Genomic DNA, 11,453 nt, shown 5'->3' on the forward strand with positions numbered 1-11,453 from the left:
CTCACAGGGGTGGCAGAAGCCCAAACACTTGAGCCATCCTGCTCTGCTTTTCCCAGGCCATTAGCAGGAAGCTGGATCATAAGTAAAGCAACAAGGACGTGAACTGGCTCCCAAAGGGGATGCCTTCTTCAGAGGTGGCCACTGTACCCACTGTGCCATAGCGCCAGCCCCAGTCTATAGCCTCTTAACTTCTTAAGCAATATCCATTATCTTCTCTTTCTTTCTCTAAAAAGGTATTTTTTGGAAAGACAAAGAAGAATCAAGAGAGAGGGAGAAGGATAAGGAGGTAGAAAGATACAACTTTCGGGGCCAGTGCTGTGGTACAGCGGGTTAATGCCCTGATCTGAAGCACTGGCATCCCATATAGGTGCTGGTTCCATCTCTGGCTGCTCCACTTCCAATCCAGCTCTCTGCTAAGGCCTGGGAAAGCAGAAGAAGATGGCCCAAGTGCTTGGGCCCCTGCATCCACTTGGGAGACCCAGAAGAAGCTCCTGGCTTCTGGCTCTGGCTTCGGATCTCAGCCCTTAATCAATCATCCATTCACATTAAGACATCAGAGTTTCAACATTTGCCTGAGTTTTTGGGGAGCAAGCCCTAGTCGCAGACTGAGCAAGTGAGCTCAAAACAAGCACTTTAGCATCATCTGGGACAAACTGGCTGTGATTGGAAACAGATTTCTATCATACTGAGCATAGGCATTTTTGGCTAAGGGAATATTCTGACTTATGCTTTAAAATTTTATAGTTTAGAAGAGAACACTGGATCCTTTGTGAAGAAATAGCCTAGAAATAGGGAAACTATGGCCGAGAATGTTGATGGAAATCTTGATGACTTGAACGAGAGGTGCAGAGGAGAAGCCGAGGAAAAGACCAGTTTAGCACGTACTTGTAGAGAAGAGATGCAGAATTTGAAAAGGATGTGGAATGTGAAGGAGAGAGGGTTCATTATTGGATAAGAGAGAAGCAAAGCCCAGGTAGTTGAGCCATTTATTAAAAGTGTGAGACTTGGGGAAGAAGTTTATTACAGAGGTAGAAAGGATTAAATGGTACTTTTGAAGGGTTTGTTTTGTTGAGAGTAGGATACCAACGCAATGTGTACATGTCAGCTTTCACAGAAAATGTCTTTTAAAACATCTTAATCTACTTCAGTGCTGTATTAAGTGGAATCTAATGAAGAAACTGGGTTATTTTTTTCTATTGCTTTTGTGGGTTATTATCACCATTACTCTGAATCATCATCCAGGTTTTGACATAAGGCGTGAGGGTTGAGTGACATGCTGCACAGCCCAGACCACAGGGTTAGCCTCAGATATTTCCAAATAAATCTATCTTTGTAGTATATGCTATGCTCCCCATGGGTCAATTTTGCGTCATTTTGAATGATGTTTTTCTTTTCTTACTATTTTGAACTTTCTTTTCTTTTTTTTTTTATTTTTGACAGGCAGAGTGGACAGAGAGAGAGAGAGACAGAGAGAAAGGTCTTCCCTTTGCCGTTGGTTCACCCTCCAATGGCCGCCGCGGTAGCGCACTGCGGCCGGCACGAGCCGCGGCGCCGGCCCTATTTTGTACTTTCTAACTAGTGCAATAATTTCATCCCATAAGCATGCCAGGTTCTAGTCCCAGTTGCTCCTCTTCCAGTCCAGCTTTCTGCTGTGGCCTGGGAAGGCAGTGGAGGATGGCCCAAGTGCTTGGGCCCTGCACCCGCATGGGAGACCAGGAGGAAACACCTGGCTCCTGGCTTCAGATGGGCATAGCGCCAGCCATAGCGGCCATTTGGGGAGTGAACCAATGGAAGGAAGACCTTTCTCTCTGTTTCTCTCTCTCTCTATGTAACTCTACCTGTCAAATAAATTTAAAAAAAAAAAAGAAGAAAAAAAAGAAATAGGCACTCCTTAGATATTCAGAATCGAGAGTTGGAAGTGTTTCCTATGGCACCCCTTATGTACTATGTCTGAAAGATTGGATTCTAACATTTTACAGTTTATTTTACTGTACTTCTTCTGCATATGAAAGTTTAGTTTTTCTTCATATCTATATCTATCTACACAAGCACACCAAAGCATATCTTTTCAAAGTCAATGAGTTCACATTATATGAATTATTATAAAACTTGAATTTTTCATTTAATAATATGTCAAGGATTTGTTTTCACATTGCAATATGTAGTTATGCATCATTATTAAATAAGTAAAATGAAAACAAAGCTGACCAAAATCGGCCTCATTTCCTGTAGAATGACTGAAACATCATTGTGTAAATATTTCCTTATTGATTTACAATTCTTTGTTTCTTATTATTTGCCGATAAAAGTAGTGCATTAGGGTAATTTCATAGAAGCAGTATTGTTAGGTCAAGAGCACGCACACTTGAAAACATTGTAGGGACTGGTGTTCAGCTTAGCAGCTAGACACCAATTAAACACCCACTTCTGCATTGGAGGAGTGGGTTCAATTCCCTGTTCCAGGTGCTGGCTCCAGCTTCTTTCTAATGTACACCCCGGGAGGCAGTTTTGATGGTTCAAGTAATTGGATTTCTGCCACTCTTTTGGGTGACATGCATTGAGTTCCTAGTTCCTTTTTTCAGATAACACTGAAGTGAACATATGGGGAAGGGAGCAGTGAGTAAGTCGATGGGAGCTTTGTCACTTTTCCTCCGAAATAATAAATAAATGAGAATAAGAATATTGTGGACACTGACAAATTGTCCTTCTAAAGGGTATACCATTGTAAAGTCTCATCAGTAACACCTGAGAATGCCCCTTGTCTCCAAAGCTGGTCCTATACATTGCTATTACCTAGTTTTTGGTTTTTTTTATATATATAAGAATTTCTTTCTTTTTTTTAAAGGCAGAGATAAAGGGAGAGAAAGGGGGAGAGAGAGAGAGGCAGACAGACCGACCCTCCATCAACTGGTTCACTTTCTAAATGGCTGTGAAAGCCAGGAGTCCTGAGTTTCTTCTGGGTCTCCCACATGGGTGGCAGGATCCCACGCACTTGGGCCATCTTCCAAGGTACTTTAGCAGGGAGCTGGATTGGAAGTGGAGCAACTAGGGCTCTAACCAGCTCCATATCACAGGCAGTGGCTTCACATGCTGTGCCAGAATAGTGGCCCCTACTTGTTTGCTTTTTTAAGGGGCGTGAATGAGGATATGGAAGAAAGCAGGAACTTAGATTTCCATTAACTCCATCAATGTTTTTAAATTTGCTGTTTAATATGGACAAATATTTTTCTTCCTCTCATATAAACTGCTTTATGAATATAATTTTCAAGTTCTCCCTTTCTAATCGGATTGCTATTTAGATTGCCCTTTTGAACTAATTTCACAGACAGCATAAAACTTCTGGGGTTAATGGATTCTATGATTGTCTTAGTGCAAGTCCTGGTTTTTCTTCTATTGTGACTGATGAATACGATTGTTATTCGTTGACTTCTTATTTATAGCTATCGTATTATGAAGATGTTTCATGTGCAGGTGAAGGAATTTTTATCTTCTATTAACAGGGCGTTGTTTTATTGCACTATTTGCAATGCCATTTCATTTAATACTTGAAATTCTTATTTACTTACATGTGTGTGTGTGTGTGTGTGTTATGCAACTCAAGGAGATAACATTAAGTTCCCCAATAATGATTATGGATTTCTCAATTCATTTGTGGTTTTTTTTTTAATTTGTTTTAAGTATCTAAAACTATACAGCTTAAATATTTTGAAATGTTAAATATTTTTGGGCAGATCAGTTTATATGGTTTAACCTTGTTTAATTTATAATTTTTCCCCTTGCATTATATTTAATCTTATTTTAGTTCTAACATATCATCTTCTCCCTTCTTTGCCTTTTCTTGGCATGTCACAGGTCTTTAAAAAGTTCATAGAAAGCATTTATTATGTAAAAAAGGATAGATTTAAAAATTGCACCAAAATAAAATTTTAATTGTAATTTTTATGAACCTTTTGATGTACCCTTACATGTTTCTCTAAATCCTTATTTTCAAGATGTGAAACATCTATATATGACCTTTTGAAATATCTTTGCCTTTAAATCTGAAGATTTTTAAATCTTTCTCAGCTATTTGTTACTCTGTTATTCTTTTTTAAAATTTTTTTAGGAGTTGCAGAGAGATAGACAGAATGGGACACAAAGAGAACTTCCATGTACTGGTTCACTCCCCAAATTCCTGCAATGATCTCTGCTGGGCTGGGGCCAAAACTGGGAGCTGGAATTTCAATCCAGGTCTCCCATATGGGCGGCAGGAACCCAGTGACTGCCTCCAGTGGTCTGTATTTTCAGGAATCTGGAATCAAGAGGCAGAGTCAAGAATGGAACTTTGATGCCCTGATGTGGTTCATGGGCATCTTGCTTTTAACTGCCAGGGTAAACCCTGGCCCTGCTCTCCTACTCTATCCTGTGTTCTTTTCAGCTGGAATTTCTGAATCTCTTCTCCATGGTTCTTAAATTTCCTTTTCAGACTTTCCATCTAGTCTACCTTGTATGCATAATTGGAGAGTTGAGGCTATATCTTGGCTGTATTTCCCTGGTAATTCATTTTCTTCATATCACAGCCTGAGTGCTGACAATGGAAGTCACATACAATAAAACCCAATGTATGTCTGAGTGTCAACAGCTCTCAAAACTCAGCCAACAAATGTTGTGTTGCCTTTGAGTTTTGTGCACCCTGCAAGCATTAGAGTACCACAGTTGAGTCCTGTACTGTAGTATGTGCTTCACTAAAAATGATCATAGTTTCACAATCTGCTTCAACAGGCATTTCATGCAGAATGATAAAATATTTGTTCAAAAGTATGACATCATGTATATTATTTTCATGGATTCATTTTGTTCTTTTGGCTTTACGTGAAATGGCAACATCCTTAAGCTTTGGGTCAAATGTTTTGTTTATGTTTCTTTTTTTATTTTTTATTTATTTTTTTGTTTTTGACAGGCAGAGTGGACAGTGAGAGAGAGAGAGACAGAGAGAAAGGTCTTCCTTTTGCAGTTGGTTCACCCTCCAATGGCCACTGCGGCCAGCACGCTGCAGCCGGCACGCTGCGACCGGTGCACCACGCTGATCCGATGGCAGGAGCCAGGTGCTTATCCTGGTTTCCCATGGGGTGCAGGGCCCAAGCACTTGGGCCATCCTCCACTGCCTTCCCGGGCCACAGCAGAGAGCTGGCCTGGAAGAGGGGCAACCGGGACAGAATCCGGCGCCCCGACCGGGACTAGAACCCAGTGTGCCGGTGCCGCAAGGCGGAGGATTAGCCTGTTGAGCCACAGCGCCGGCCTGTTTATGTTTCTTAAGTTTATAGTAGCTAGAATCTATAAAGGAGTTTAGAGAAACTAAGTTATCAGCCAAATTAAATAAGAACAAAAATAAGGAAACCATATTGTTATATTCGTAATAATAGCTATAAATTTATTGAAGCAGTTGCCTAAATTTTAATGGCATTTGATGCTGCTTTATTGTAAAGGTATTTCAACTTGAAGACTTAGGAATATAGACTTTTTTTGTTCTTTGGAAATAAAATCCTTCAACTTCGCTGAATTCATTTATCAATTCTAGTAGTCTCTTGGTTCCTCTATATATAGAATCATATCACCTGAAACAGGGATAATTTGACTTCCTCCTTTCCCATTTGTAGGCCTTTTATTTCTTTCTCCTGTCTAATGTCTCTGGCTAAAACTTCCAGAACTACATTGAATAGAACTGTAAGAGTGGACATTTTTGTCTGGTTCCAGATCATAGCTGAAACACTTCTAGCTTCTCCCCATTCAATATGATGTTAGCTGTGGGCTTATCACATTCAGCCTTGTGTTAAGTTCTTTCTAAACTTCATTTGTTCGAGGTTTTTGTAATGAATGGTTGCTGTATTTTATCAAATACTTTCTTTGCATCTGTTGGGATTGCATGATTTTTATCCTTCATCTAACTGAAGTGATGCATTACATTTATTGCCTTGTATGTGTCGAACCTTTCCTGCATCCCTGGGGTAAATCCCATTGGATTAGGATAGAGGGTATTTTTGATGTGCTGCTGGATTCAAAAGAAATTTCCTAAAATTACCCCCACAAGGTGGGGGGATGTTTGCATCTCGGGTTGCTTGCTCACCTTCGCTTTTATGACTGATAGTTCTCCACTGAGTGACACATTTGATCACCTGATTTGCCTTAAGTGATTCCAAAGGAAGGAGGGACTTGCCACAAGAGGAGGACAGAGATCACCTGTTTTAGTGCAATTTGTGTTGCTAAACCTAAACTTCAATACTTTATAAACAAAAGAAGTTTATTTAATTCACAAGATGAGGGGTTTTTATGCTACATTATACCATAGTGGAAGGGAGAAGGGCAGGAGAGCTGAACAGAGCCGAAGGGGCTACTTTTATAACCAACCCACTTTCATTATCACAAATCCACTCTGGTTATGAAAATATTAATCCATTCACAGGGCTCTGCACTCTGATCACCTCTTAACATTTCCAGTCTCTTAGCACGCTGAAGATTAATGTCTAATATATGAACATTGAGGGTTATTCTCAGAGCATAGCATCCCACAACTGCTGGGTAGCTGGCAACACTGTAGGGGTTAGGAGCTACCAGGGGCCATGTCCAATTCTGCAGCAGCGTGTGTCTTGTCTTGGCAAGGATGGGAATCCCTCTGCTGCATGAACGCCTTCAGAAGAAGCTGACTGTCCAGCTACTCTGTAGAGTTCTACAACGCATCCCCTCGTTAAAGCCTCTGCTCTGCTCTTTCTCTATCCCATTTAATTGTAGTCAGTATGGATGTTAAGTTTGCCAGAACTGCCCTTGGTGTTCATCTGTATGTCTGACTGGCTATAATTTCCAATAGGTTTGTTTCTATCTGTTTCCAATCCTGCTGGTTATCTGATGTTCAGAATATTATGTCTTCTGGTTTGTTAATAGCACTGATAGCATTATTTATTTTAGAAATATAATTCTTCACATTTCATGTGATTTGTGTGTAGTTTGAAGTAGTGGTGGACTTACACACTTAAAGATGATCTCAGCCAATTTCTACCACATAGATGTTTTATAATTAGAAAAGTCACCCTAGCAAAAGATGGCTATAATAAAAAAATCATAATTACTATTCTCCCCTTCAGAAAAGGTTGAGCAAAATCTAACTCAGCCACTGTCTGATTTCAGGGAGGGCCCTCAACTCACTGTGTAGAGCTGATGAATATTTGATACTTGTGATGACTGTTAAAAAGGCTTTTTACTAATAACTAATTAATAAGTGCCCTGACACTGTTGTCCCAAGCAGGTTGAGAGCAGTAAAAAACTAACCTGACTGAATGTGAACGGGAAAGAATACTTGGAGGTGACAGATTTTATTTTTAAGTTTTCTGTGTGCTCCTCAGCACCGCGAATGATAGCCATGTGAGGGGAGCTGCAAAGGGTTGCTGGGCCCACTGCCCTCGTTGTCCTTTGGCCAAGTGCAGCCTCAGGCAGAGCCGGCTGAATCCTCACTGCTGACTGTGCTTCAGGGTGTCATGATTGCATCAATAGTAACTTAGACACAAGAGGATTTTTTTTTTCTCTAAAATGTGCCTCAAAGTCAAGGAAAAAGTGAATGCTTGATTTTCTGCAGGACCTGCAGGTTGGTTTTTCTAGGCACTACGTGGGACTCCTTACAATGTTTGTTAAGCAGAACTTCATTTTGCTTTCTAGGAACATGGTATGTGCTTTTTGTCAATTTCAGTGAACCAAAATTGAATGAAACAGAACTTTGAGTTCAGAGGTGTTTCTTTTCTTTGTAGCTATGTATTTTTAATTAAAATATTATTTATGAGAAAGAGAGAGAGAGAGAGAGAATGTCCTCTATCTGCTTGTTTATTCCCAGAAGAATGCAACATCCAGTGTTGGGCCAGGCTGAAATCAGGTGCCTAGAACTCAATCCTGATCTCCCATGTGGGTGGCAGGACCCAGGGACTTGATCTATCATCTGCTACTACACAGGATGCCCATTAGCGGGAGAACAGATTTAGAAGTGGGTCTAGGACTTGACCCCAGGCACTCTGATAGGGGATGTAGGCATCTCAAGCAAAGTCTCAACTCCTGTGTCAAATGTGACTTCCTGTTTCATATATTTTCATCATCAGGCAAAAAAAAAGGCCTTAACAAAAATACATTATTTGATTCAACACAACATACACACACACAGAAACAACTGATGGATTGTGTCAATTATGTTCCTATGAAATTGTCTATGGTTTTTGTGCCTTGAGCAGTGAGAAATGATGCTTAAAATTATGTCTTTAAGAATATAGAATATAGTCAATTGATCAAAAAATATATTGTTTCTGAGAGTCTCCTTACCCGTAGGGATATGGATAAAAAAAAGAGTTGTGACTGTGGGAAGCTTTGCTGATTAGGAACTCTAGTCATAGAAATATTGTCACCAGCAACTTGTGATCTTGCAAGAAGTTAGCCAGAGGCATAAATATCATGACCTCTCTTATTCATCTTCACCCTCAGTTTCCTGCTGGTGTCTCACCTAGCAGAGAACAACCAGGCATCCTGATCCATGTATGTGCTTTCCCCAATTTATCTTATTTTTTAAAAAAAGATATTTATTTATTTAAAAGTCAGGGCTAGAGAGAGAGATCTTCAATCCACTGGTTCTGTCACCAAGTGTCTACCATGGCCAGGGCTGGGACTAGCTGAAGATAGGAGCCAGGAACTTCATCTGAGTCACCTGTATGGGTTCAGGGGCACAAATACTTGGGCCATTGCTCACTGCTTTCCCAGGAACATTAGCAGAAATGATAAGAAGTGGAGTAGCCATGACATGAACCAGTGCCATATGGGGTGCCGGTGTTTTAGACAATGATTCCTTTGGTATCTTGGGTTCTTAGACCACTTGAACCCAAACATGTGACAAAAAAATCTCCAATCTGAGCTCATTAAACCATTGACCCTCTCTGGAAGCAAGTCATATAACCAGACATAAATATTCCACTCTACAATAATGTTTTGTATTCCCATATGGGCTCATTACAACTTTAAATTATTTCTCTTCCTCCAGTTCTATTTTCGACTTCTTGCATCATCTAAATCACATGCTTACTGATTTCCTTGAGAAATCAACATAATTTATGTTTCTCTCCTTCCCTAATTGATGACTTTGCTTCCTATCACACTGAGAAAATAATGACCACCAGACATGAATTTCTTAACTACTTTCATTCTACCAAAAGACATCAATATTTTCATCTGTCCTTGTCTGCTTTTCTCAGGATTCCATTCAATAAAATCCAATAGACCTTTATTTGAGTACCTACTGTGAGCCAATCAATATATTGGATTCCTGGGTTATAAAGATTAATTGCACACAAAATGGCAGTTGCTGTCTCCACTTGTTCTCAGTTTGATTTGTGTGGAGCAGAGAAAGAGGGAAGACATGTTGAGATACATCCAAATGCAGGAACAGTAAAAGAAAACATAGTGAGTGCTGTACAAGCACCCGGGCAAGGTATTGTTGTCCAGTGCACAGAGGAGCTACCCTCACCTGGAGGGGTCATGTGATGATTCACAGAGGAGGAGATATTTTCCCTGTCACCCATGGCATCCCCGTGAACTGACTGCAATTCTTTTTTTTCTCCTCTCACAGCAATTATTATTTACATTTCTCTTGGACATTGTGAAATCTCTCTGATTTCTGTAAAATACAGTTTATACTCATTGACTCCCCTTTAAGGGACACCAGTAACTTTTCCATATCCTTGCTTCCCATTTTATCCTTCACTATTTCCTTCTTTCACTCTGGATTCCAGCCACTTGGAAACGCTGTTTCCCATCCTTTCTATCCTCACATGGTATTCTTTGTCTACAAACCCTTCCTCCTTGTTTCTCTATTGTCCAAATTCTCTTCTAGCTCTAACTGAAATAACTTTGAGAAAATTTATCTTATTTCCTACTCCTAGATGATCCTACGTTCTCCCTTATTCCTATTCTTGTCATGAGTTATTTACATCTCTATTATAATACATGTGACTCTGAATAATGTTTGTTTAGGTACTTCCCTCAGTTTTTGAGTGCATTTGCTAACTTAGGCATCTGTACACATTTCCTGGTATGTTGAGAGGGTTCTGTAGATGTGTATCTAACTGACATGGAAACATGCACATCCATACTCAAAAAAAGGCTCCCCCAGCCACAAAGTTAGAAGCAAAGATTGGAATCCATTATTGACTAAACACTGTTCAGAAGATATGTGAATCTTTTGACCTTCAATTCCCTCAACTGCAAATGGACAGTCTCATGTACTGTCATCTTTATATTACTATTATGGAAAAAAAAATCTATACGTTTAAAAAGGTAATCTTATATAAATGAACATTCTTGTAAGAGTTGATTTCAGTAGCAGGAAAGAAAACCTAGTGAACATACCATAAAGTTTCATTAATTTTATGAAGCCTTATTCCCTTTTATTTATTCAATAGCTTCACAGAAAGGTAGCATAAACCACACTGTTGAAATTGTGGGCACACACGACAGGAGAAACTCAAACATACTGTACGTGGAAAATATCACTTTGAATAAAAGCATGACATTTTGGTTAGTGCAAATAGGAAAGCTTATAAATGGAAGAGTAACATGACTCTAAATCTGATTCATTCACTTCTCAAACATGAATTAGGCCAATGGTGTCTTATGCATTGGATACGGTATTTGGAAAATATAAGCACGCTGGGTCACCAATTGGAAAGCAAGTTCTTCTATCAGCCACGTATATTCACTATGATGCATACATGATTGCATGTACATGTGAAATGCATTTTATATGCAACACACCTACCTTCACTCAAACAAGCACAAACTTGCACAAATGCCCAACATTGTATATCTGATGAAAGGGAGAGTGACTAGGAGACAGTGTTCTAGTGTTAGATATACCTGAAATCTTGGCTCTGCTTCTTCTAAGCCTTTCTGACTATTCTGGACATGTGTCCTCATTCTAGAGATGGATGTAGAATTATTTGGTGATTTTGTTGTAAGGATTAGAGGAGTAATGTGAAGCATTATACTTTATACCTGGCTCCTATGAGAGATTATTTAATGATCTCCGGATCAAAACTAACATCAGACTCAGCCTCAGATAGGTGATTCCATTTGATTCTTTTGCTCACAAAGCCAGATCCACAACCAATTTGTGGTTTATATGACTTAAATAAAACATGAATTCTCCATTTGCCAATGGTTGTGATTTCAGTATAAATCCCATTTCAAATAATTTTTCAGAGACCAAATCCTGTGTAACTTGACAGAGAAAGCTGAAACAGTCAACATTTTGGGTTTGCTCAGTTTCACCTCTGCACTACATCTCCTTCTGTATGGTCTTGATGTGTAGTTCTGCATCTTACGACCATCTTGCAGGAAGGTCTGTCTTATGACTCCAGCTACTTCTTGTAGAAGGTGAGTGTGAGTCCCGAGGGCAT

General features: G+C 39.6%; 1 protein-coding gene across 1 annotated transcript in view; it reads left to right on the forward strand.

Annotated features, from left to right (window-relative positions):
• Window positions 1-799: 799 nt before the first annotated feature.
• The window catches only part of LOC133772292 (proteasome subunit alpha type-1-like), a 21,757-nt gene continuing 11,103 nt past the window's right edge, over window positions 800-11,453 (forward strand). The window contains exon 1 of the mRNA XM_062208817.1: window positions 800-925. Coding sequence (XP_062064801.1) covers window positions 800-925 — 126 coding nt within the window. The remainder of the gene's footprint in view (window positions 926-11,453) is intronic.

The sequence above is a fragment of the Lepus europaeus genome, chromosome 13 (assembly GCF_033115175.1).
Source record: "Lepus europaeus isolate LE1 chromosome 13, mLepTim1.pri, whole genome shotgun sequence".
Classification (NCBI taxonomy): Eukaryota; Metazoa; Chordata; class Mammalia; order Lagomorpha; family Leporidae; genus Lepus; species Lepus europaeus.